Source organism: Nerophis ophidion, linkage group LG04 (genome assembly GCF_033978795.1).
Source record: "Nerophis ophidion isolate RoL-2023_Sa linkage group LG04, RoL_Noph_v1.0, whole genome shotgun sequence".
Classification (NCBI taxonomy): Eukaryota; Metazoa; Chordata; class Actinopteri; order Syngnathiformes; family Syngnathidae; genus Nerophis; species Nerophis ophidion.
This window is the reverse complement of record NC_084614.1, coordinates 1469062-1495426: the sequence shown is the minus strand read 5'-3', so window position 1 is coordinate 1495426 and position 26365 is coordinate 1469062. Positions and strand designations below refer to the sequence as shown.

Below are 26365 nucleotides of genomic sequence, written 5' to 3'. Positions count from 1 at the left end.
AACTGCTGATCCAGGATGTGTTGCATGATATCATCAACAACTGCTGATCCAGGATGTGTTGCATGATATCATCAACAACTGCTGATCCAGGATGTGTTGCATGATATCATCAACAACTGCTGATCCAGGATGTGTTGGATGATATCATGAACAACCGCTGATCCGTAATGTGTTGGATGATATCATGAACAACTGCTGATCCAGGATCTGTTGCATGATATCTTCAACAACTGCTGATCCAGGATGTGTTGCATGATATGAACAACCGCTGATCCATAATGTGTTGCATAATATCATGAACAACTGCTGATCCAGGATCTGTTGCATGATATCTTCAACATCTGCTGATCCAGGATGTGTTGCATGATATCTTCAACAACTGCTGATCCATAATGGGTTGCATAATATCATGAACAACCGCTGATCCGTAATCTGTTGGATGATATCATGAACAACTGCTGATCCAGGATCTGTTGCATGATATCTTCAACAACTGCTGATCCAGGATGTGTTGCATGATATGAACAACCGCTGATCCATAATGTGTTGCATAATATCATGAACAACTGCTGATCCAGGATCTGTTGCATGATATCTTCAACATCTGCTGATCCAGGATGTGTTGCATGATATCTTCAACAACTGCTGATCCATAAGGGGTTGCATAATATCATGAACAACCGCTGATCCGTAATCTGTTGGATGATATCTTCAACAACTGCTGATCCAGGATGTGTTGCATGATATGAACAACCGCTGATCCATAATGTGTTGCATAATATCATGAACAACTGCTGATCCAGGATCTGTTGCACGATATCTTCAACATCTGCTGATCCAGGATGTGTTGCATGATATCTTCAACAACTGCTGATCCATAATGGGCTGCATAATATCATGAACAACCGCTGATCCGTAATCTGTTGGATGATATCATGAAAAACTGCTGATCCATAATGTGTTGGATGATATCATGAACAACTGCTGATCCATAATGTGTTGCATGATATCATGAACAACTGCTGATCCATAATGTGTTGCATGATATCATCAACAACTGCTGATCCATAATGGGCTGCATAATATCATGAACAACCGCTGATCCGTAATGTGTTGGATGATATCATGAAAAACTGCTGATCCATAATGTGTTGGATGATATCATGAACAACTGCTGATCCATAATGTGTTGCATGATATCATGAACAACTGCTGATCCATAATGTGTTGCATGATATCATGAACAACTGCTGATCCATAATGTGTTGCATGATATCATGAACAACTGCTGATCCATAATGTGTTGCATGATATCATGAACAACTGCTGATCCGTAATGTGTTGCATGATATCATGAACAACTGCTGATCCATAATGTGTTGCATGATATCATGAACAACTGCTGATCCGTAATGTGTTGCATGATATCATCAACAATTGCTGATCTGTAATGTGTTGGATGATATCATGAACAAATGCTGATCCCTAATGTGTTGCATGATATCATCAACAACTGCTGATCCATAATGTGTTGGATGATATCATGAACAACTGCTGATCCATAATGTGTTGCATGATATGAACAACTGCAGATCCATAATGTGCTGCATAATATCATGAACAACTGCTGATCCATAATGTGCTGCATAATATCATGAACAACTGCTGATCCATAATGTGCTGCATAATATCATGAACAACTGCTGATCCATAATGTGTTGGATGATATGGTGAATGATCCATAATGTGTTGGATGATATGGTGAATAATCCACAATGTGTTGGATGATATGGTGAATGATCCATAATGTGTTGGATGATATGGTGAATAATCCAAAGTGTTGGATGATATGGTGAATGACCCACAATGTGTTGGATGACATGGTGAATGATCCACAATGTCTGGATGATATGGTGAATGATCCACAATGTGTTGGATGATATGGTGAATGACCCACAATGTGTTGGATGACATGGTGAATGATCCACAATGTCTGGATGATATGGTGAATGATCCACAATGTGTTGGATGATATGGTGAATGATCCACAATGTGTTGGATGACATGGTGAATGATAGTGATGATGTGTTGGATGATATGGTGAATGATCCATAATGTGTTGGATGATATGGTGAATAATCCACAATGTGTTGGATGATATGGTGAATGATCCATAATGTGTTGGATGATATGGTGAATAATCCAAAGTGTTGGATGATATGGTGAATGACCCACAATGTGTTGGATGACATGGTGAATGATCCACAATGTCTGGATGATATGGTGAATGATCCACAATGTGTTGGATGATATGGTGAATGATCCACAATGTGTTGGATGACATGGTGAATGATAGTGATGATGTGTTGGATGATATGGTGAATGATCCATAATGTGTTGGATGATATGGTGAATGATCCATAATGTGTTGAATGACATGGTGAATGATAGTGATGATGTGTTGGATGATATGGTGAATGATAGTGCTGATGTGTTGGATGACATGGTGAATGATAGTGATGATGTGTTGGATGACATGGTGAATGATAGTGATGATGTGTTGGATGACATGGTGAATGATAGTGATGAGGTGTTGGATGACATGGTGAATGATAGTGATGATGTGTTGGATGACATGGTGAATGATAGTGATGATGTGTTGGATGACATGGTGAATGATAGTGCTGATGTGTTGCAGGTGATCATGTGATCAGTGGAAGCTATGACTGCCGACTCAGCTGGTTTGACCTTGACCTCTCAACCAAACCATACAAGATGTTAAGGTAGGTCCTCTGGCAGCCAGCATGCTCTCTACACGTCCTGTTGATGACATCACTTCCTGTCTGCAGACACCATAAGAAGGCAGTGAGGGGCGTGGCCTATCACAGACTTTACCCGCTGTTTGCTTCAGCGTCTGATGATGGCTCAGTCATAGTCTGCCATAGCACCGTATACAAGTAGGTACACACACACACACACACATGATGGCTCAGTCATAGTCTGCCATAGCACCGTATACAAGTAGGTACACACACACACACACATGATGGCTCAGTCATAGTCTGTCATAGCACCGTATACAAGTAGGTACACACACACACACACATGATGGCTCAGTCATAGTCTGTCATAGCACCGTATACAAGTAGGTACACACACACACACACATGATGGCTCAGTCATATTCTGCCATAGCACCGTATACAAGTAGGTACACACACACACACACATGATGGCTCAGTCATAGTCTGTCATAGCACCGTATACAAGTAGGTACACACACACACACACATGATGGCTCAGTCATAGTCTGCCATAGCACCGTATACAAGTAGGTACACACACACACACACATGATGGCTCAGTCATAGTCTGTCATAGCACCGTATACAAGTAGGTACACACACACACACACATGATGGCTCAGTCATAGTCTGCCATAGCACCGTATACAAGTAGGTACACACACACACACACATGATGGCTCAGTCATAGTCTGCCATAGCACCGTATACAAGTAGGTACACACACACACACACATGATGGCTCAGTCATAGTCTGTCATAGCACCGTATACAAGTAGGCACACACACACACATGATGGCTCAGTCATAGTCTGCCATAGCACCGTATACAAGTAGGTACACACACACACACACACACATGATGGCTCAGTCATAGTCTGCCATAGCACCGTATACAAGTAGGTACACACACACACACACACATGATGGCTCAGTCATAGTCTGCCATAGCACCGTATACAAGTAGGTACACACACACACACACATGATGGCTCAGTCATAGTCTGTCATAGCACCGTATACAAGTAGGTACACACACACACACACATGATGGCTCAGTCATATTCTGTCATAGCACCGTATACAAGTAGGTACACACACACACACACACATGATGGCTCAGTCATAGTCTGCCATAGCACCGTATACAAGTAGGTACACACACACATGATGGCTCAGTCATAGTCTGCCATAGCACCGTATACAAGTAGGTACACACACACACACACATGATGGCTCAGTCATAGTCTGCCATAGCACCGTATACAAGTAGGTACACACACACACACACACATGATGGCTCAGTCATAGTACCGTATACAAGTAGGTACACACACACACACACATGATGGCTCAGTCATAGTCTGCCATAGCACCGTATACAAGTAGGTACACACACACACATGATGGCTCAGTCATAGTCTGTCATAGCACCGTATACAAGTAGGTACACACACACACACACATGATGGCTCAGTCATAGTCTGTCATAGCACCGTATACAAGTAGGTACACACACACACACACACATATGATGGCTCAGTCATAGTCTGTCATAGCACCGTATACAAGTAGGTACACACACACACACACATGATGGCTCAGTCATAGTCTGTCATAGCACCGTATACAAGTAGGTACACACACACACACACACATGATGTCTCAGTCATAGTCTGTCATAGCACCGTATACAAGTAGGTACACACACACACACACACACACATGATGGCTCAGTCATAGTCTGCCATAGCACCGTATACAAGTAGGTACACACACACACACACACATGATGGCTCAGTCATAGTCTGCCATAGCACCGTATACAAGTAGGTACACACACACACACACATGATGGCTCAGTCATAGTCTGTCATAGCACCGTATACAAGTAGGTACACACACACACACATGATGGCTCAGTCATAGTCTGCCATAGCACCGTATACAAGTAGGTACACACACACACATGATGGCTCAGTCATAGTCTGTCATAGCACCGTACACAAGTAGGTACACACACACACATGATGGCTCAGTTATAGTCTGTCATAGCACCGTATACAAGTAGGTACACACACACACACACATGATGGCTCAGTCATAGTCTGCCATAGCACCGTATACATGTAGGTAAACACACACACACACATGATGGCTCAGTCATAGTCTGTCATAGCACCGTATACAAGTAGGTACACACACACACACACATGATGTCTCAGTCATGGTCTGTCATAGCACCGTATACAAGTAGGTACACACACACACACACACACACACACATGATGGCTCAGTCATAGTCTGCCATAGCACCGTATACAAGTAGGTACACACACACACATGATGGCTCAGTCATAGTCTGCCATAGCACCGTATACAAGTAGGTACACACACACACACACACATGATGGCTCAGTCCTAGTCTGCCATAGCACCGTATACAAGTAGGTACACACACACACACACATGATGGCTCAGTCATAGTCTGTCATAGCACCGTATACAAGTAGGTACACACACACACACATGATGGCTCAGTCATAGTCTGTCATAGCACCGTATACAAGTAGGTACACACACACACACACATGATGGCTCAGTCATATTCTGCCATAGCACCGTATACAAGTAGGTACACACACACACACACATGATGGCTCAGTCATAGTCTGTCATAGCACCGTATACAAGTAGGTACACACACACACACACATGATGGCTCAGTCATAGTCTGCCATAGCACCGTATACAAGTAGGTACACACACACACACACATGATGGCTCAGTCATAGTCTGTCATAGCACCGTATACAAGTAGGTACACACACACACACACATGATGGCTCAGTCATAGTCTGCCATAGCACCGTATACAAGTAGGTACACACACACACACACATGATGGCTCAGTCATAGTCTGCCATAGCACCGTATACAAGTAGGTACACACACACACACACATGATGGCTCAGTCATAGTCTGTCATAGCACCGTATACAAGTAGGCACACACACACACATGATGGCTCAGTCATAGTCTGCCATAGCACCGTATACAAGTAGGTACACACACACACACACACATGATGGCTCAGTCATAGTCTGCCATAGCACCGTATACAAGTAGGTACACACACACACACACACATGATGGCTCAGTCATAGTCTGCCATAGCACCGTATACAAGTAGGTACACACACACACACACACATGATGGCTCAGTCATAGTCTGCCATAGCACCGTATACAAGTAGGTACACACACACACACACACACACATGATGGCTCAGTCATAGTCTGCCATAGCACCGTATACAAGTAGGTACACACACACACACACATGATGGCTCAGTCATAGTCTGTCATAGCACCGTATACAAGTAGGTACACACACACACACACATGATGGCTCAGTCATAGTCTGCCATAGCACCGTATACAAGTAGGTACACACACACACACACACATGATGGCTCAGTCATAGTCTGTCATAGCACCGTATACAAGTAGGTACACACACACACACACATGATGGCTCAGTCATATTCTGTCATAGCACCGTATACAAGTAGGTACACACACACACACACACACACATGATGGCTCAGTCATAGTCTGCCATAGCACCGTATACAAGTAGGTACACACACACACACACACATGATGGCTCAGTCATAGTCTGCCATAGCACCGTATACAAGTAGGTACACACACACACACACACACACATGATGGCTCAGTCATAGTCTGCCATAGCACCGTATACAAGTAGGTACACACACACACACACATGATGGCTCAGTCATAGTCTGTCATAGCACCGTATACAAGTAGGTACACACACACACACACATGATGGCTCAGTCATAGTCTGCCATAGCACCGTATACAAGTAGGTACACACACACACATGATGGCTCAGTCATAGTCTGTCATAGCACCGTATACAAGTAGGTACACACACACACATGATGGCTCAGTCATAGTCTGTCATAGCACCGTATACAAGTAGGTACACACACACACACACATGATGGCTCAGTCATAGTCTGTCATAGCACCGTATACAAGTAGGTACACACACACACACACATGATGGCTCAGTCATAGTCTGTCATAGCACCGTATACAAGTAGGTACACACACACACACACACACACATGATGTCTCAGTCATAGTCTGTCATAGCACCGTATACAAGTAGGTACACACACACACACACACATGATGGCTCAGTCATAGTCTGCCATAGCACCGTATACAAGTAGGTACACACACACACACACACATGATGGCTCAGTCATAGTCTGCCATAGCACCGTATACAAGTAGGTACACACACACACACATGATGGCTCAGTCATAGTCTGTCATAGCACCGTATACAAGTAGGTACACACACACACACACATGATGGCTCAGTCATAGTCTGCCATAGCACCGTATACAAGTAGGTACACACACACACATGATGGCTCAGTCATAGTCTGTCATAGCACCGTACACAAGTAGGTACACACACACACACACATGATGGCTCAGTTATAGTCTGTCATAGCACCGTATACAAGTAGGTACACACACACACACACACATGATGGCTCAGTCATAGTCTGCCATAGCACCGTATACATGTAGGTACACACACACACACACATGATGGCTCAGTCATAGTCTGTCATAGCACCGTATACAAGTAGGTACACACACACACACACACATGATGTCTCAGTCATAGTCTGTCATAGCACCGTATACAAGTAGGTACACACACACACACACACACATGATGGCTCAGTCATAGTCTGCCATAGCACCGTATACAAGTAGGTACACACACACACATGATGGCTCAGTCATAGTCTGCCATAGCACCGTATACAAGTAGGTACACACACACACACACACATGATGGCTCAGTCATAGTCTGCCATAGCACCGTATACAAGTAGGTACACACACACACACACATGATGGCTCAGTCATAGTCTGTCATAGCACCGTATACAAGTAGGTACACACACACACACACACACATGATGGCTCAGTCATAGTCTGCCATAGCACCGTATACAAGTAGGTACACACACACACATGATGGCTCAGTCATAGTCTGCCATAGCACCGTATACAAGTAGGTACACACACACACACACACATGATGGCTCAGTCATAGTCTGCCATAGCACCGTATACAAGTAGGTACACACACACACACACATGATGGCTCAGTCATAGTCTGTCATAGCACCGTATACAAGTAGGTACACACACACACACACATGATGGCTCAGTCATAGTCTGCCATAGCACCGTATACAAGTAGGTACACACACACACATGATGGCTCAGTCATAGTCTGTCATAGCACCGTATACAAGTAGGTACACACACACACACACACATGATGGCTCAGTCATAGTCTGTCATAGCACCGTATACAAGTAGGTACACACACACACACATGATGGCTCAGTCATAGTCTGTCATAGCACCGTATACAAGTAGGTACACACACACACACACACATGATGGCTCAGTCATAGTCTGTCATAGCACCGTATACAAGTAGGTACACACACACACACACACATGATGTCTCAGTCATAGTCTGTCATAGCACCGTATACAAGTAGGTACACACACACACACACACACATGATGGCTCAGTCATAGTCTGCCATAGCACCGTATACAAGTAGGTACACACACACACACACACATGATGGCTCAGTCATAGTCTGCCATAGCACCGTATACAAGTAGGTACACACACACACACACATGATGGCTCAGTCATAGTCTGTCATAGCACCGTATACAAGTAGGTACACACACACACACACATGATGGCTCAGTCATAGTCTGCCATAGCACCGTATACAAGTAGGTACACACACACACATGATGGCTCAGTCATAGTCTGTCATAGCACCGTATACAAGTAGGTGTACACACACACACACATGATGGCTCAGTCATAGTCTGTCATAGCACCGTATACAAGTAGGTACACACACACACACACATGATGGCTCAGTCATAGTCTGCCATAGCACCGTATACAAGTAGGTACACACACACACACACATGATGGCTCAGTCATAGTCTGTCATAGCACCGTATACAAGTAGGTACACACACACACACACACATGATGTCTCAGTCATAGTCTGTCATAGCACCGTATACAAGTAGGTACACACACACACACACACACATGATGGCTCAGTCATAGTCTGCCATAGCACCGTATACAAGTAGGTACACACACACACACACATGATGGCTCAGTCATAGTCTGTCATAGCACCGTATACAAGTAGGTACACACACACACACACATGATGGCTCAGTCATAGTCTGCCATAGCACCGTATACAAGTAGGTACACACACACACATGATGGCTCAGTCATAGTCTGTCATAGCACCGTATACAAGTAGGTACACACACACACACACACATGATGTCTCAGTCATAGTCTGTCATAGCACCGTATACAAGTAGGTACACACACACACACACACACATGATGGCTCAGTCATAGTCTGCCATAGCACCGTATACAAGTAGGTACACACACACACACACACATGATGGCTCAGTCATAGTCTGCCATAGCACCGTATACAAGTAGGTACACACACACACACACACACACATGATGGCTCAGTCATAGTCTGCCATAGCACCGTATACAAGTAGGTACACACACACACACACATGATGGCTCAGTCATAGTCTGTCATAGCACCGTATACAAGTAGGTACACACACACACACACATGATGGCTCAGTCATAGTCTGCCATAGCACCGTATACAAGTAGGTACACACACACACATGATGGCTCAGTCATAGTCTGTCATAGCACCGTATACAAGTAGGTACACACACACACACACACACATGATGGCTCAGTCATAGTCTGTCATAGCACCGTATACAAGTAGGTACACACACACACACACATGATGGCTCAGTCATAGTCTGTCATAGCACCGTATACAAGTAGGTACACACACACACACACATGATGGCTCAGTCATAGTCTGTCATAGCACCGTATACAAGTAGGTACACACACACACACACACACATGATGTCTCAGTCATAGTCTGTCATAGCACCGTATACAAGTAGGTACACACACACACACACACACATGATGGCTCAGTCATAGTCTGCCATAGCACCGTATACAAGTAGGTACACACACACACACACATGATGGCTGAGTCATAGTCTGCCATAGCACCGTATACAAGTAGGTACACACACACACACACACATGATGGCTCAGTCATAGTCTGTCATAGCACCGTATACAAGTAGGTACACACACACACACACATGATGGCTCAGTCATAGTCTGTCATAGCACCGTATACAAGTAGGTACACACACACACACACATGATGGCTCAGTCATAGTCTGCCATAGCACCGTATACAAGTAGGTACACACACACACACACATGATGGCTCAGTCATAGTCTGTCATAGCACCGTATACAAGTAGGTACACACACACACACACACACATGATGGCTCAGTCATAGTCTGCCATAGCACCGTATACAAGTAGGTACACACACACACATGATGGCTCAGTCATAGTCTGCCATAGCACCGTATACAAGTAGGTACACACACACACACACACATGATGGCTCAGTCATAGTCTGCCATAGCACCGTATACAAGTAGGTACACACACACACACACATGATGGCTCAGTCATAGTCTGTCATAGCACCGTATACAAGTAGGTACACACACACACACATGATGGCTCAGTCATAGTCTGCCATAGCACCGTATACAAGTAGGTACACACACACACATGATGGCTCAGTCATAGTCTGTCATAGCACCGTATACAAGTAGGTACACACACACACACACATGATGGCTCAGTCATAGTCTGTCATAGCACCGTATACAAGTAGGTACACACACACACATGATGGCTCAGTCATAGTCTGTCATAGCACCGTATACAAGTAGGTACACACACACACACATGATGGCTCAGTCATAGTCTGTCATAGCACCGTATACAAGTAGGTACACACACACACACACACACATGATGGCTCAGTCATAGTCTGCCATAGCACCGTATACAAGTAGGTACACACACACACACACATGATGGCTCAGTCATAGTCTGTCATAGCACCGTATACAAGTAGGTACACACACACACACACACATGATGTCTCAGTCATAGTCTGTCATAGCACCGTATACAAGTAGGTACACACACACACACACACACATGATGGCTCAGTCATAGTCTGCCATAGCACCGTATACAAGTAGGTACACACACACACACACATGATGGCTCAGTCATAGTCTGTCATAGCACCGTATACAAGTAGGTACACACACACACACACATGATTGCTCAGTCATAGTCTGCCATAGCACCGTATACAAGTAGGTACACACACACACATGATGGCTCAGTCATAGTCTGTCATAGCACCGTATACAAGTAGGTACACACACACACATGATGGCTCAGTCATAGTCTGCCATAGCACCGTATACAAGTAGGTACACACACACACACACATGATGGCTCAGTCATAGTCTGTCATAGCACCGTATACAAGTAGGTACACACACACACACACATGATGGCTCAGTCATAGTCTGTCATAGCACCGTATACAAGTAGGTACACACACACACACACATGATGGCTCAGTCATAGTCTGCCATAGCACCGTATACAAGTAGGTACACACACACACATGATGGCTCAGTCATAGTCTGTCATAGCACCGTATACAAGTATGTACACACACACACACACATGATGGCTCAGTCATAGTCTGTCATAGCACCGTATACAAGTAGGTACACACACACACACACATGATGGCTCAGTCATAGTCTGCCATAGCACCGTATACAAGTAGGTACACACACACACACACACATGATGGCTCAGTCATAGTCTGTCATAGCACCGTATACAAGTAGGTACACACACACACACACACATGATGTCTCAGTCATAGTCTGTCATAGCACCGTATACAAGTAGGTACACACACACACACACACACACACATGATGGCTCAGTCATAGTCTGCCATAGCACCGTATACAAGTAGGTACACACACACACACATGATGGCTCAGTCATAGTCTGCCATAGCACCGTATACAAGTAGGTACACACACACACACACACATGATGGCTCAGTCATAGTCTGCCATAGCACCGTATACAAGTAGGTACACACACACACATGATGGCTCAGTCATAGTCTGTCATAGCACCGTAAACAAGTAGGTACACACACACCCAGTAAATGATGATGTCACACCCAGTAAATGATGATGTCACACCCAGTAAATGATGATGTCACACCCAGTAAATGATGATGTCACACCCTTTAAATGATGATGTCACACCCAGTAAATGATGATGTCACACCCTTTAAATGATGATGTCACACCCAGTAAATGATGATGTCATCTTCCAGTGACCTGCTGCAGAATCCACTCATTGTTCCAGTGAAGGTGCTCAGAGGTCATGTGACCACTCATGACCTCGGTGTCCTGGATGTGACTTTTCACCCCACACAGCCTTGGGTCTTCTCATCTGGTGCTGACTCTACCATCAGACTTTTTACCTAGACTACCATCAGACTTGTCACCTAGACTACCATCAGACTTGTCACCTAGACTACCATCAGACTTGTCACCTAGATTACCATCAGACTTTTTACCTAGACTACCATCAGACTTGTCAACTAGACTACCATCAGACTTGTCACCTAGACTACCAACAGACTTGTCACCTAGACTACCATCAGACTTGTCACCTAGACTACCAACAGACTTGTCACCTAGACTACCATCAGATTTGTCACCTAGACTACCAACAGACTTTTTACCTAGACTACCATCAGACTTGTCAACTAGACTACCATCAGACTTGTCACCTAGACTACCATCAGACTTTTTACCTAGACTACCATCAGACTTGTCAACTAGACTACCATCAGACTTGTCACCTAGACTACCAACAGACTTGTCACCTAGACTACCATCAGACTTGTCACCTAGACTACCAACAGACTTGTCACCTAGACTGCCATCAGACTTGTCACCTAGACTACCATCAGACTTGTCACCTAGACTACCAACAGACTTGTCACCTAGACTACCATCAGACTTGTCACCTAGACTACCATCAGACTTGTCACCTAGACTACCAACAGACTTGTCACCTAGACTACCAACAGACTTGTCACCTAGACTACCATCAGACTTGTCACCTAGACTACCACCAGACTTGTCACCTAGACTACCATCAGACTTGTCACCTAGACTACCAACAGACTTGTCACCTAGACTACCATCAGACTTGTCACCTAGACTACCATCAGACTTGTCACCTAGACTACCAACAGACTTGTCACCTAGACTACCAACAGACTTGTCACCTAGACTACCATCAGACTTGTCACCTAGACTACCATCAGACTTGTCACCTAGACTACCATCAGACTTGTCACCTAGACTACCATCAGACTTGTCACCTAGACTACCATCAGACTTGTCACCTAGACTACCAACAGACTTGTCACCTAGACTACCATCAGACTTGTCACCTAGACTACCATCAGACTTGTCACCTAGACTACCATCAGACTTGTCACCTAGACTACCAACAGACTTGTCACCTAGACTACCATCAGACTTGTCACCTAGACTACCAACAGACTTGTCACCTAGACTACCAACAGACTTGTCACCTAGACTACCATCAGACTTGTCACCTAGACTACCATCAGACTTTTTACCTAGACTACCATCAGACTTTTTACCTAGACTACCATCAGACTTGTCAACTAGACTACCATCAGACTTGTCACCTAGACTACCAACAGACTTGTCACCTAGACTACCATCAGACTTGTCACCTAGACTACCATCAGACTTTTTACCTAGACTACCATCAGACTTGTCAACTAGACTACCATCAGACTTGTCACCTAGACTACCATCAGACTTGTCACCTAGACTACCAACAGACTTGTCACCTAGACTACCATCAGACTTGTCACCTAGACTACCATCAGACTTGTCACCTAGACTACCATCAGACTTGTCACCTAGACTACCAACAGACTTGTCACCTAGACTACCATCAGACTTGTCACCTAGACTACCATCAGACTTTTTACTTAGCAGGATTCTTCTAATAAATGTTTTTTTCTTTTTAAATGAAAACCTGCAGGAGTTTTTTATTTCTATACATCTACTTTTATTACACACACAGGATAGGATACTAGGCAGAGTGATACAGGATAGGATACTAGGCAGAGTGATACAGGATAGGATACTAGGCAGAGTGATACAGGATAGGATACTAGGCAGAGTGATACAGGATAGGATACTAGGCAGAGTGATACAGGATAGGATACTAGGCAGAGTGATACAGGATAGGATACTAGGCAGAGTGATACAGGATAGGATATTAGGCAGAGTGATACAGGATAGGATATTAAGCAGAGTGATACAGGATAGGATATTAGGCACAGTGATACAGGATAGGATACTAGGCAGAGTGATACAGGATAGGATACTAGGCAGAGTGATACAGGATAGGATATTAGGCAGAGTGATACAGGATAGGATATTAAGCAGAGTGATACAGGATAGGATACTAGGCAGAGTGATACATGATAGGATACTAGGCACAGTGATACAGGATAGGATACTAGGCAGAGTGATACAGGATAGGATACTAAGAGTGATACAGGATAGGATACTAGGCAGAGTGATACAGGATAGGATATTAGGCACAGTGATACAGGATAGGATACTAGGCAGAGTGATACAGGATAGGATACTAGGCAGAGTGATACAGGATAGGATATTAGGCACAGTGATACAGGATAGGATATTAAGCAGAGTGATACAGGATAGGATACTAGGCAGAGTGATACATGATAGGATACTAGGCACAGTGATACAGGATAGGATACTAGGCAGAGTGATACAGGATAGGATACTAGGCAGAGTGATACAGGATAGGATACTAGGCAGAGTGATACAGGATAGGATACTAGGCAGAGTGATACAGGATAGGATACTAGGCAGAGTGATACAGGATAGGATATCAGGCAGAGTGATACAGGATCAGATATTAGGCAGAGTGATACAGGATATGATATTGCAGCTCAGTGAGGACAGTCCTACAACCAACTCTCGGCCAGTGTCCAGTCTGCATGGATGAGCGAGGATACGTCCAAGGAGACTGAGGTGTCCGACACCTGCTCACCCAGCCAAGACGCCACTAAACCTCTCCGTCCCGGCGCTCAGTGCTAGCTCTACAGTCCTGTCCCCTCATCTGCATCTCCTCCAGTCTCTCCAAACTCTGCAGTCCTGTCCCCTCATCTGCATCTCCTCCAGTCTCTCCAAACTCTGCAGTCCTGTCCCCTCATCCGCATCTCCTCCAGTCTCTCCAAACTCTGCAGTCCTGTCCCCTCATCTGCATCTCCTCCAGTCTCTCCAAACTCTGCAGTCCTGTCCCCTCATCCGCATCTCCTCCAGTCTCTCCAAACTCTGCAGTCCTGTCCCCTCATCCGCATCTCTTCCAGTCTCTCCAAACTCTGCAGTCCTGTCCCCTCATCCGCATCTCCTCCAGTCTCTCCAAACTCTGCAGTCTTGTCCCCTCATCCGCATCTCCTCCAGTCTCTCCAAACTCTGCAGTCCTGTCCCCTCATCCACATCTCCTCCAGTCTCTCCAAACTCTGCAGTCTTGTCCCCTCATCCGCATCTCCTCCAGTCTCTCCAAACTCTGCAGTCTTGTCCCCTCATCCGCATCTCCTCCAGTCTCTCCAAACTCTGCAGTCTTGTCCCCTCATCCGCATCTCCTCCAGTCTCTCCAAACTCTGCAGTCCTGTCCCCTCATCCGCATCTCCTCCAGTCTCTCCAAACTCTGCAGTCCTGTCCCCTCATCTGCATCTCCTCCAGTCTCTCCAAACTCTGCAGTCCTGTCCCCTCATCCGCATCTCCTCCAGTCTCTCCAAACTCTGCAGTCCTGTCCCCTCATCCGCATCTCTTCCAGTCTCTCCAAACTCTGCAGTCCTGTCCCCTCATCCGCATCTCCTCCAGTCTCTCCAAACTCTGCAGTCTTGTCCCCTCATCCGCATCTCCTCCAGTCTCTCCAAACTCTGCAGTCCTGTCCCCTCATCCACATCTCCTCCAGTCTCTCCAAACTCTGCAGTCTTGTCCCCTCATCCGCATCTCCTCCAGTCTCTCCAAACTCTGCAGTCTTGTCCCCTCATCCGCATCTCCTCCAGTCTCTCCAAACTCTGCAGTCTTGTCCCCTCATCCGCATCTCCTCCAGTCTCTCCAAACTCTGCAGTCTTGTCCCCTCATCTGCATCTCCTCCAGTCTCTCCAAACTCTGCAGTCCTGTCCCCTCATCTGCATCTCCTCCAGTCTCTCCAAACTCTGCAGTCCTGTCCCCTCATCCGCATCTCCTCCAGTCTCTCCAAACTCTGCAGTCCTGTCCCCTCATCCGCATCTCCTCCAGTCTCTCCAAACTCTGCAGTCCTGTCCCCTCATCTGCATCTCCTCCAGTCTCTCCAAACTCTGCAGTCCTGTCCCCTCATCCGCATCTCCTCCAGTCTCTCCAAACTCTGCAGTCCTGTCCCCTCATCCGCATCTCCTCCAGTCTCTCCAAACTCTGCAGTCCTGTCCCCTCATCCGCATCTCCTCCAGTCTCTCCAAACTCTGCAGTCCTGTCCCCTCATCTGCATCTCCTCCAGTCTCTCCAAACTCTGCAGTCCTGTCCCCTCATCCGCATCTCCTCCAGTCTCTCCAAACTCTGCAGTCCTGTCCCCTCATCCGCATCTCCTCCAGTCTCTCCAAACTCTGCAGTCCTGTCCCCTCATCCGCATCTCTTCCAGTCTCTCCAAACTCTGCAGTCTTGTCCCCTCATCCGCATCTCCTCCAGTCTCTCCAAACTCTGCAGTCTTGTCCCCTCATCCGCATCTCCTCCAGTCTCTCCAAACTCTGCAGTCCTGTCCCCTCATCCACATCTCCTCCAGTCTCTCCAAACTCTGCAGTCTTGTCCCCTCATCCGCATCTCCTCCAGTCTCTCCAAACTCTGCAGTCTTGTCCCCTCATCCGCATCTCCTCCAGTCTCTCCAAACTCTGCAGTCTTGTCCCCTCATCCGCATCTCCTCCAGTCTCTCCAAACTCTGCAGTCCTGTCCCCTCATCCGCATCTCTTCCAGTCTCTCCAAACTCTGCAGTCTTGTCCCCTCATCCGCATCTCCTCCAGTCTCTCCAAACTCTGCAGTCTTGTCCCCTCATCCGCATCTCCTCCAGTCTCTCCAAACTCTGCAGTCCTGTCCCCTCATCCACATCTCCTCCAGTCTCTCCAAACTCTGCAGTCCTGTCCCCTCATCTGCATCTCCTCCAGTCTCTCCAAACTCTGCAGTCTTGTCCCCTCATCTGCATCTCCTCCAGTCTCTCCAAACTCTGCAGTCCTGTCCCCTCATCTGCATCTCCTCCAGTCTCTCCAAACTCTGCAGTCCTGTCCCCTCATCCACATCTCCTCCAGTCTCTCCAAACTCTGCAGTCCTGTCCCCTCATCCGCATCTCCTCCAGTCTCTCCAAACTCTGCAGTCTTGTCCCCTCATCTGCATCTCCTCCAGTCTCTCCAAACTCTGCAGTCCTGTCCCCTCATCTGCATCTCCTCCAGTCTCTCCAAACTCTGCAGTCTTGTCCCCTCATCCGCATCTCCTCCAGTCTCTCCAAACTCTGCAGTCCTGTCCCCTCATCTGCATCTCCTCCAGTCTCTCCAAACTCTGCAGTCCTGTCCCCTCATCCGCATCTCCTCCAGTCTCTCCAAACTCTGCAGTCTTGTCCCCTCATCCGCATCTCCTCCAGTCTCTCCAAACTCTGCAGTCCTGTCCCCTCATCCGCATCTCCTCCAGTCTCTCCAAACTCTGCAGTCTTGTCCCCTCATCCGCATCTCCTCCAGTCTCTCCAAACTCTGCAGTCCTGTCCCCTCATCTGCATCTCCTCCAGTCTCTCCAAACTCTGCAGTCTTGTCCCCTCATCTGCATCTCCTCCAGTCTCTCCAAACTCTGCAGTCCTGTCCCCTCATCTGCATCTCCTCCAGTCTCTCCAAACTCTGCAGTCCTGTCCCCTCATCCACATCTCCTCCAGTCTCTCCAAACTCTGCAGTCCTGTCCCCTCATCCGCATCTCCTCCAGTCTCTCCAAACTCTGCAGTCTTGTCCCCTCATCTGCATCTCCTCCAGTCTCTCCAAACTCTGCAGTCCTGTCCCCTCATCTGCATCTCCTCCAGTCTCTCCAAACTCTGCAGTCTTGTCCCCTCATCCGCATCTCCTCCAGTCTCTCCAAACTCTGCAGTCCTGTCCCCTCATCTGCATCTCCTCCAGTCTCTCCAAACTCTGCAGTCCTGTCCCCTCATCCGCATCTCCTCCAGTCTCTCCAAACTCTGCAGTCTTGTCCCCTCATCCGCATCTCCTCCAGTCTCTCCAAACTCTGCAGTCCTGTCCCCTCATCTGCATCTCCTCCAGTCCCTCCAAACTCTGCAGTCTTGTCCCCTCATCCGCATCTCCTCCAGTCTCTCCAAACTCTGCAGTCCTGTCCCCTCATCTGCATCTCCTCCAGTCTCTCCAAACTCTGCAGTCCTGTCCCCTCATCCGCATCTCCTCCAGTCTCTCCAAACTCTGCAGTCTTGTCCCCTCATCTGCATCTCCTCCAGTCTCTCCAAACTCTGCAGTCCTGTCCCCTCATCTGCATCTCCTCCAGTCTCTCCAAACTCTGCAGTCCTGTCCCCTCATCCGCATCTCCTCCAGTCTCTCCAAACTCTGCAGTCCTGTCCCCTCATCCACATCTCCTCCAGTCTCTCCAAACTCTGCAGTCCTGTCCCCTCATCCGCATCTCCTCCAGTCTCTCCAAACTCTGCAGTCTTGTCCCCTCATCCGCATCTCCTCCAGTCTCTCCAAACTCTACAGTCCTGTCCCCTCATCCACATCTCCTCCAGTCTCTCCAAACTCTGCAGTCCTGTCCCCTCATCTGCATCTCCTCCAGTCTCTCCAAACTCTGCAGTCCTGTCCCCTCATCTGCATCTCCTCCAGTCTCTCCAAACTCTGCAGTCTTGTCCCTTCATCTGCATCTCCTCCAGTCTCTCCAAACTCTGCAGTCCTGTCCCCTCATCTGCATCTCCTCCAGTCTCTCCAAACTCTGCAGTCCTGTCCCCTCATCCGCATCTCCTCCAGTCTCTCCAAACTCTGCAGTCTTGTCCCCTCATCCGCATCTCCTCCAGTCTCTCCAAACTCTGCAGTCCTGTCCCCTCATCTGCATCTCCTCCAGTCCCTCCAAACTCTGCAGTCTTGTCCCCTCATCCGCATCTCCTCCAGTCTCTCCAAACTCTGCAGTCCTGTCCCCTCATCTGCATCTCCTCCAGTCTCTCCAAACTCTGCAGTCCTGTCCCCTCATCCGCATCTCCTCCAGTCTCTCCAAACTCTGCAGTCTTGTCCCCTCATCTGCATCTCCTCCAGTCTCTCCAAACTCTGCAGTCCTGTCCCCTCATCTGCATCTCCTCCAGTCTCTCCAAACTCTGCAGTCCTGTCCCCTCATCCGCATCTCCTCCAGTCTCTCCAAACTCTGCAGTCCTGTCCCCTCATCCACATCTCCTCCAGTCTCTCCAAACTCTGCAGTCCTGTCCCCTCATCCGCATCTCCTCCAGTCTCTCCAAACTCTGCAGTCTTGTCCCCTCATCCGCATCTCCTCCAGTCTCTCCAAACTCTACAGTCCTGTCCCCTCATCCACATCTCCTCCAGTCTCTCCAAACTCTGCAGTCCTGTCCCCTCATCTGCATCTCCTCCAGTCTCTCCAAACTCTGCAGTCCTGTCCCCTCATCTGCATCTCCTCCAGTCTCTCCAAACTCTGCAGTCTTGTCCCTTCATCTGCATCTCCTCCAGTCTCTCCAAACTCTGCAGTCCTGTCCCCTCATCTGCATCTCCTCCAGTCTCTCCAAACTCTGCAGTCCTGTCCCCTCATCCGCATCTCCTCCAGTCTCTCCAAACTCTACAGTCCTGTCCCCTCATCCACATCTCCTCCAGTCTCTCCAAACTCTGCAGTCCTGTCCCCTCATCTGCATCTCCTCCAGTCTCTCCAAACTCTGCAGTCCTGTCCCCTCATCTGCATCTCCTCCAGTCTCTCCAAACTCTGCAGTCTTGTCCCCTCATCCGCATCTCCTCCAGTCTCTCCAAACTCTGCAGTCTTGTCCCCTCATCCGCATCTCCTCCAGTCTCTCCAAACTCTGCAGTCTTGTCCCCTCATCCGCATCTCCTCCAGTCTCTCCAAACTCTGCAGTCCTGTCCCCTCATCTGCATCTCCTCCAGTCTCTCCAAACTCTGCAGTCTTGTCCCCTCATCCGCATCTCCTCCAGTCTCTCCAAACTCTGCAGTCCTGTCCCCTCATCCGCATCTCCTCCAGTCCCTCCAAACTCTGCAGTCCTGTCCCCTCATCTGCATCTCCTCCAGTCCCTCCAAACTCTGCAGTCCTGTCCCCTCATCTGCATCTCCTCCAGTCCCTCCAAACTCTGCAGTCCTGTCCCCTCATCTGCATCTCCTCCAGTCTCTCCAAACTCTGCAGTCCTGTCTCTTCTTCCGCATCTCCTCCAGTCTCTCCAAACTCTGCAGTCCTGTCCCCTCATCCACATCTCCCCCAGTCTCTCCAAACTCTGCAGTCCTGTCCCCTCATCCGCATCTCCTCCAGTCTCTCCAAACAGACTCCGGTGTGGCAGAGACCCAGCAGCTGGTCTCCATGGCCAAAAGGCTCCTGGGAGGCAGATCCAGAAGTCCACAAAAAAGCACCACAGAGGTCACGAAAGTGCCCCCCCTCGTCACACAGTCCCAAAGGGTCCCGGACCAAAAGGCAAAAAAATATAATAAGACATGAAAAGAAGAGGGAAACACAAAAGGATGAGAGAAGAGCACCTCAGCTGCCACTACAGCAGCACCATCTTGTGCTTTGTGGACTTGGAGAAGGCATTGGACCGTGTCCCTCGGGAAGTCCTGTGGGGAGTGCTCAGAGAGTATGGGGTACCGGACTGTCTGATTGTGGCGGTCCACTCCCTGTATGATCAGTGTCAGAACTTAGTCCACTCCCTGTATGATCAGTGTCAGAACTTAGTCCACTCCCTGTATGATCAGTGTCAGAACTTAGTCCACTCCCTGTATGATCAGTGTCAGAACATAGTCCACTCCTGTATGATCAGTGTCAGAACTTAGTCCACTCCCTGTATGATCAGTGTCAGAACATAGTCCACTTCCTGTATGATCAGTGTCAGAGCTTAGTCCACTCCCTGTATGATCAGTGTCAGAACATAGTCCACTCCCTGTATGATCAGTGTCAGAACTTAGTCCACTCCCTGTATGATCAGTGTCAGAACATAGTCCACTTCCTGTATGATCAGTGTCAGAGCTTAGTCCACTCCCTGTATGATCAGTGTCAGAACATAGTCCACTTCCTGTATGATCAGTGTCAGAGCTTAGTCCACTCCCTGTATGATCAGTGTCAGAACATAGTCCACTCCCTGTATGATCAGTGTCAGAACATAGTCCACTCCCTGTATGATCAGTGTCAGAACATAGTCCACTCCCTGTATGATCAGTGTCAGAACATAGTCCACTCCCTGTATGATCAGTGTCAGAACATAGTCCACTCCCTGTATGATCAGTGTCAGAACATAGTCCACTCCCTGTATGATCAGTGTCAGAACATAGTCCACTCCCTGTATGATCAGTGTCAGAACATAGTCCACTCCCTGTATGATCAGTGTCAGAACATAGTTCCTCTCCCTGTATGATCAGTGTCAGAACATAGTCCACTCCCTGTATGATCAGTGTCAGAACTTAGTCCACTCCCTGTATGATCAGTGTCAGAACATAGTCCACTCCCTGTATGATCAGTGTCAGAACATAGTCCACTTCCTGTATGATCAGTGTCAGAGCTTAGTCCACTCCCTGTATGATCAGTGTCAGAACATAGTCCACTCCCTGTATGATCAGTGTCAGAACTTAGTCCACTCCCTGTATGATCAGTGTCAGAACATAGTCCACTCCCTGTATGATCAGTGTCAGAGCTTAGTCCACTCCCTGTATGATCAGTGTCAGAACATAGTCCACTCCCTGTATGATCAGTGTCAGAACATAGTCCACTCCCTGTATGATCAGTGTCAGAGCTTAGTCCACTCCCTGTATGATCAGTGTCAGAACATAGTCCACTTCCTGTATGATCAGTGTCAGAGCTTAGTCCACTCCCTGTATGATCAGTGTCAGAACATAGTCCACTCCCTGTATGATCAGTGTCAGAACTTAGTCCACTCCCTGTATGATCAGTGTCAGAAAATAGTCCACTCCCTGTATGATCAGTGTCAGAACATAGTCCACTCCCTGTATGATCAGTGTCAGAACATAGTCCACTCCCTGTATGATCAGTGTCAGAACATAGTCCACTTCCTGTATGATCAGTGTCAGAGCTTAGTCCACTCCCTGTATGATCAGTGTCAGAACATAGTCCACTCCCTGTATGATCAGTGTCAGAACTCAGTCCACTCCCTGTATGATCAGTGTCAGAACATAGTCCACTCCCTGTATGATCAGTGTCAGAACATAGTCCACTCCCTGTATGATCAGTGTCAGAACATAGTCCACTCCCTGTATGATCAGTGTCAGAACATAGTCCACTCCCTGTATGATCAGTGTCAGAACATAGTCCACTCCCTGTATGATCAGTGTCAGAACATAGTCCACTCCCTGTATGATCAGTGTCAGAACATAGTCCACTCCCTGTATGATCAGTGTCAGAACATAGTCCTCTCCCTGTATGATCAGTGTCAGAACATAGTCCACTCCCTGTATGATCAGTGTCAGAACTTAGTCCACTCCCTGTATGATCAGTGTCAGAACATAGTCCACTCCCTGTATGATCAGTGTCAGAACATAGTCCACTTCCTGTATGATCAGTGTCAGAGCTTAGTCCACTCCCTGTATGATCAGTGTCAGAACATAGTCCACTCCCTGTATGATCAGTGTCAGAACTTAGTCCACTCCCTGTATGATCAGTGTCAGAACATAGTCCACTTCCTGTATGATCAGTGTCAGAGCTTAGTCCACTCCCTGTATGATCAGTGTCAGAACATAGTCCACTCCCTGTATGATCAGTGTCAGAACATAGTACACTCCCTGTATGATCAGTGTCAGAACTTAGTCCACTCCCTGTATGATCAGTGTCAGAACATAGTCCTCTTCCTGTATGATCAGTGTCAGAGCTTAGTCCACTCCCTGTATGATCAGTGTCAGAACATAGTCCACTCCCTGTATGATCAGTGTCAGAACTTAGTCCACTCCCTGTATGATCAGTGTCAGAACATAGTCCACTCCCTGTATGATCAGTGTCAGAACATAGTCCACTCCCTGTATGATCAGTGTCAGAACATAGTCCACTCCCTGTATGATCAGTGTCAGAACATAGTCCACTCCCTGTATGATCAGTGTCAGAACATAGTCCACTTCCTGTATGATCAGTGTCAGAGCTTAGTCCACTCCCTGTATGATCAGTGTCAGAACATAGTCCACTCCTGTATGATCAGTGTCAGAACTTAGTCCCACTCCCTGTATGATCAGTGTCAGAACATAGTCCACTTCCTGTATGATCAGTGTCAGAGCTTAGTCCACTCCCTGTATGATCAGTGTCAGAACATAGTCCACTCCCTGTATGATCAGTGTCAGAACATAGTCCACTCCCTGTATGATCAGTGTCAGAACATAGTCCACTCCCTGTATGATCAGTGTCAGAACATAGTCCACTCCCCTGTATGATCAGTGTCAGAACATAGTCCACTCCTGTATGATCAGTGTCAGAACATAGTCCACTCCCTGTATGATCAGTGTCAGAACATAGTCCACTCCCTGTATGATCAGTGTCAGAACATAGTCCACTCCCTGTATGATCAGTGTCAGAACATAGTCCACTCCCTGTATGATCAGTGTCAGAACATAGTCCACTCCCTGTATGATCAGTGTCAGAACATAGTCCACTCCCTGTATGATCAGTGTCAGAACATAGTCCACTCCCTGTATGATCAGTGTCAGAACATAGTCCACTCCCTGTATGATCAGTGTCAGAACTTAGTCCACTCCCTGTATGATCAGTGTCAGAACATAGTCCACTCCCTGTATGATCAGTGTCAGAACATAGTCCACTTCCTGTATGATCAGTGTCAGAGCTTAGTCCACTCCCTGTATGATCAGTGTCAGAACATAGTCCACTCCCTGTATGATCAGTGTCAGAACTTAGTCCACTCCCTGTATGATCAGTGTCAGAACATAGTCCACTTCCTGTATGATCAGTGTCAGAGCTTAGTCCACTCCCTGTATGATCAGTGTCAGAACATAGTCCACTCCCTGTATGATCAGTGTCAGAACATAGTCCACTCCCTGTATGATCAGTGTCAGAACTTAGTCCACTCCCTGTATGATCAGTGTCAGAACATAGTCCACTTCCTGTATGATCAGTGTCAGAGCTTAGTCCACTCCCTGTATGATCAGTGTCAGAACATAGTCCACTCCCTGTATGATCAGTGTCAGAACTTAGTCCACTCCCTGTATGATCAGTGTCAGAACATAGTCCACTCCCTGTATGATCAGTGTCAGAACATAGTCCACTCCCTGTATGATCAGTGTCAGAACATAGTCCACTCCCTGTATGATCAGTGTCAGAACATAGTCCACTTCCTGTATGATCAGTGTCAGAGCTTAGTCCACTCCCTGTATGATCAGTGTCAGAACATAGTCCACTCCCTGTATGATCAGTGTCAGAACTTAGTCCACTCCCTGTATGATCAGTGTCAGAACATAGTCCACTCCCTGTATGATCAGTGTCAGAACATAGTCCACTCCCTGTATGATCAGTGTCAGAACATAGTCCACTCCCTGTATGATCAGTGTCAGAACATAGTCCACTCCCTGTATGATCAGTGTCAGAACATAGTCCACTCCCTGTATGATCAGTGTCAGAACATAGTCCACTCCCTGTATGATCAGTGTCAGAACATAGTCCTCTCCCTGTATGATCAGTGTCAGAACATAGTCCACTCCCTGTATGATCAGTGTCAGAACTTAGTCCACTCCCTGTATGATCAGTGTCAGAACATAGTCCACTCCCTGTATGATCAGTGTCAGAACATAGTCCACTTCCTGTATGATCAGTGTCAGAGCTTAGTCCACTCCCTGTATGATCAGTGTCAGAACATAGTCCACTCCCTGTATGATCAGTGTCAGAACATAGTCCACTCCCTGTATGATCAGTGTCAGAACTTGGTCCGCATTGCCGGCAGTAAGTCGAACACGTTTCCAGTGAGGGTTGGACTCCGCCAAGGCTGTCCTTTGTCACCCATTCTGTTCATAACTTTTATGGACAGAATTTCTAGGTGCAGTCAAGGCGTTGAGGGGTTCCGGTTTGGTGACCGCAGGATTAGGTCTCTGCTTTCTGCAGATGATGTGGTCCTGATGGCTTCATCTGACCGGGATCTTCAGCTCTCACTGGATCGGTTCGCAACCGAGTGTGAAGCGACAGGAATGAGAATCAGCACCTCCAAGTCCGAGTCCATGGTTCTCGCCAGGAAAAGGGTGGAGTGCCATCTCCGGGTTGGGGAGGAGACCCTGCCCCAAGTGGAGGAGTTCAAGTACCTAGGAGTCTTGTTCACGAGTGAGGGAAGAGTGGATGGTGAGATCGACAGGCGGATCGGTGCGGCGTCTTCAGTAATGCGGACGTTGTATCGATCTGTTGTGGTGAAGAAGGAGCTGAGCCGGAAGGCAAAGCTCTCAATTTACTGGTCGATCTACGTTCCCATCCTCACCTATGGTCATGAGCTTTGGGTCATGACTGAAAGGATAAGATCACGGGTACAAGCGGCCCAAATGAGTTTCCTCCGCCGTGTGGTGGGTCTCTCCCTTAGAGATAGGGTGAGAAGCCCTGCCATCCGGGAGGAACTCAAAGTAAAGCCGCTGCTCCTCCACATGGAAAGGAGCCAGATGAGGTGGTTCGGGCATCTGGTCAGGATGCCACCCGAACGCCTCCCTAGGGAGGTGTTTAGGGCACGTCCAGCAAGTAGGAGGCCACGGGGAAGACCCAGGACACGTTGGGAAGACTATGTCTCACGGCAGGCCCGGGAACGCCTCGGGATCCCCCGGGAAGAGCTGGACCAAGTGGCTGGGGAGAGGGAAGTCTGGGTTTCCCTGCTTAGGCTGCTGCGCCCGCGACCCGACCTCGGATAAGCGGAAGAAGATGGATGGATGGATGGATGAATGTAGTACTAAATACATATTTTAATGAATACCATGTAGTACTAAATACATATTTTAATGAATACCATGTAGTACTAAATACATATTTTAATGAATACCATGTAGTACTAAATACATATTTTAATGAATACCATGTAGTACTAAATACATATTT

The 26365-nt window shown here is 47.3% G+C and overlaps 1 protein-coding gene and 1 long non-coding RNA gene across 4 annotated transcripts in view; both read left to right on the top strand.

Moving 5' to 3' along the window:
• LOC133550684 (ribosome biogenesis protein bop1-like) overlaps positions 1-14074 on the top strand; it is a 29729-nt gene extending 15655 nt beyond the window's left edge. Inside the window, exons 14-17 of one of the 3 annotated variants that reach the window (XR_009806363.1) lie at positions 2699-2783; positions 2850-2957; positions 12319-12540; positions 12949-14074. Coding sequence is in view for 1 of the 3 variants with exons in the window: in XM_061896653.1 (XP_061752637.1) it covers positions 2699-2783; positions 2850-2957; positions 12319-12472 (347 nt within the window). In the remaining 2 variants the exon portion in view is untranslated. Of the gene's footprint in view, positions 1-2698; positions 2784-2849; positions 2958-12318 lie in introns of all 3 variants that reach the window. The other 2 variants (XR_009806362.1, XM_061896653.1) reach the window with 2 other exon arrangements.
• LOC133550685 (uncharacterized) lies at positions 4092-10907 on the top strand. The gene is made up of 2 exons (XR_009806364.1): positions 4092-9697; positions 9764-10907. It is a non-coding gene; the product is annotated as an uncharacterized LOC133550685 (long non-coding RNA).
• Positions 14075-26365: the final 12291 nt, after the last annotated feature.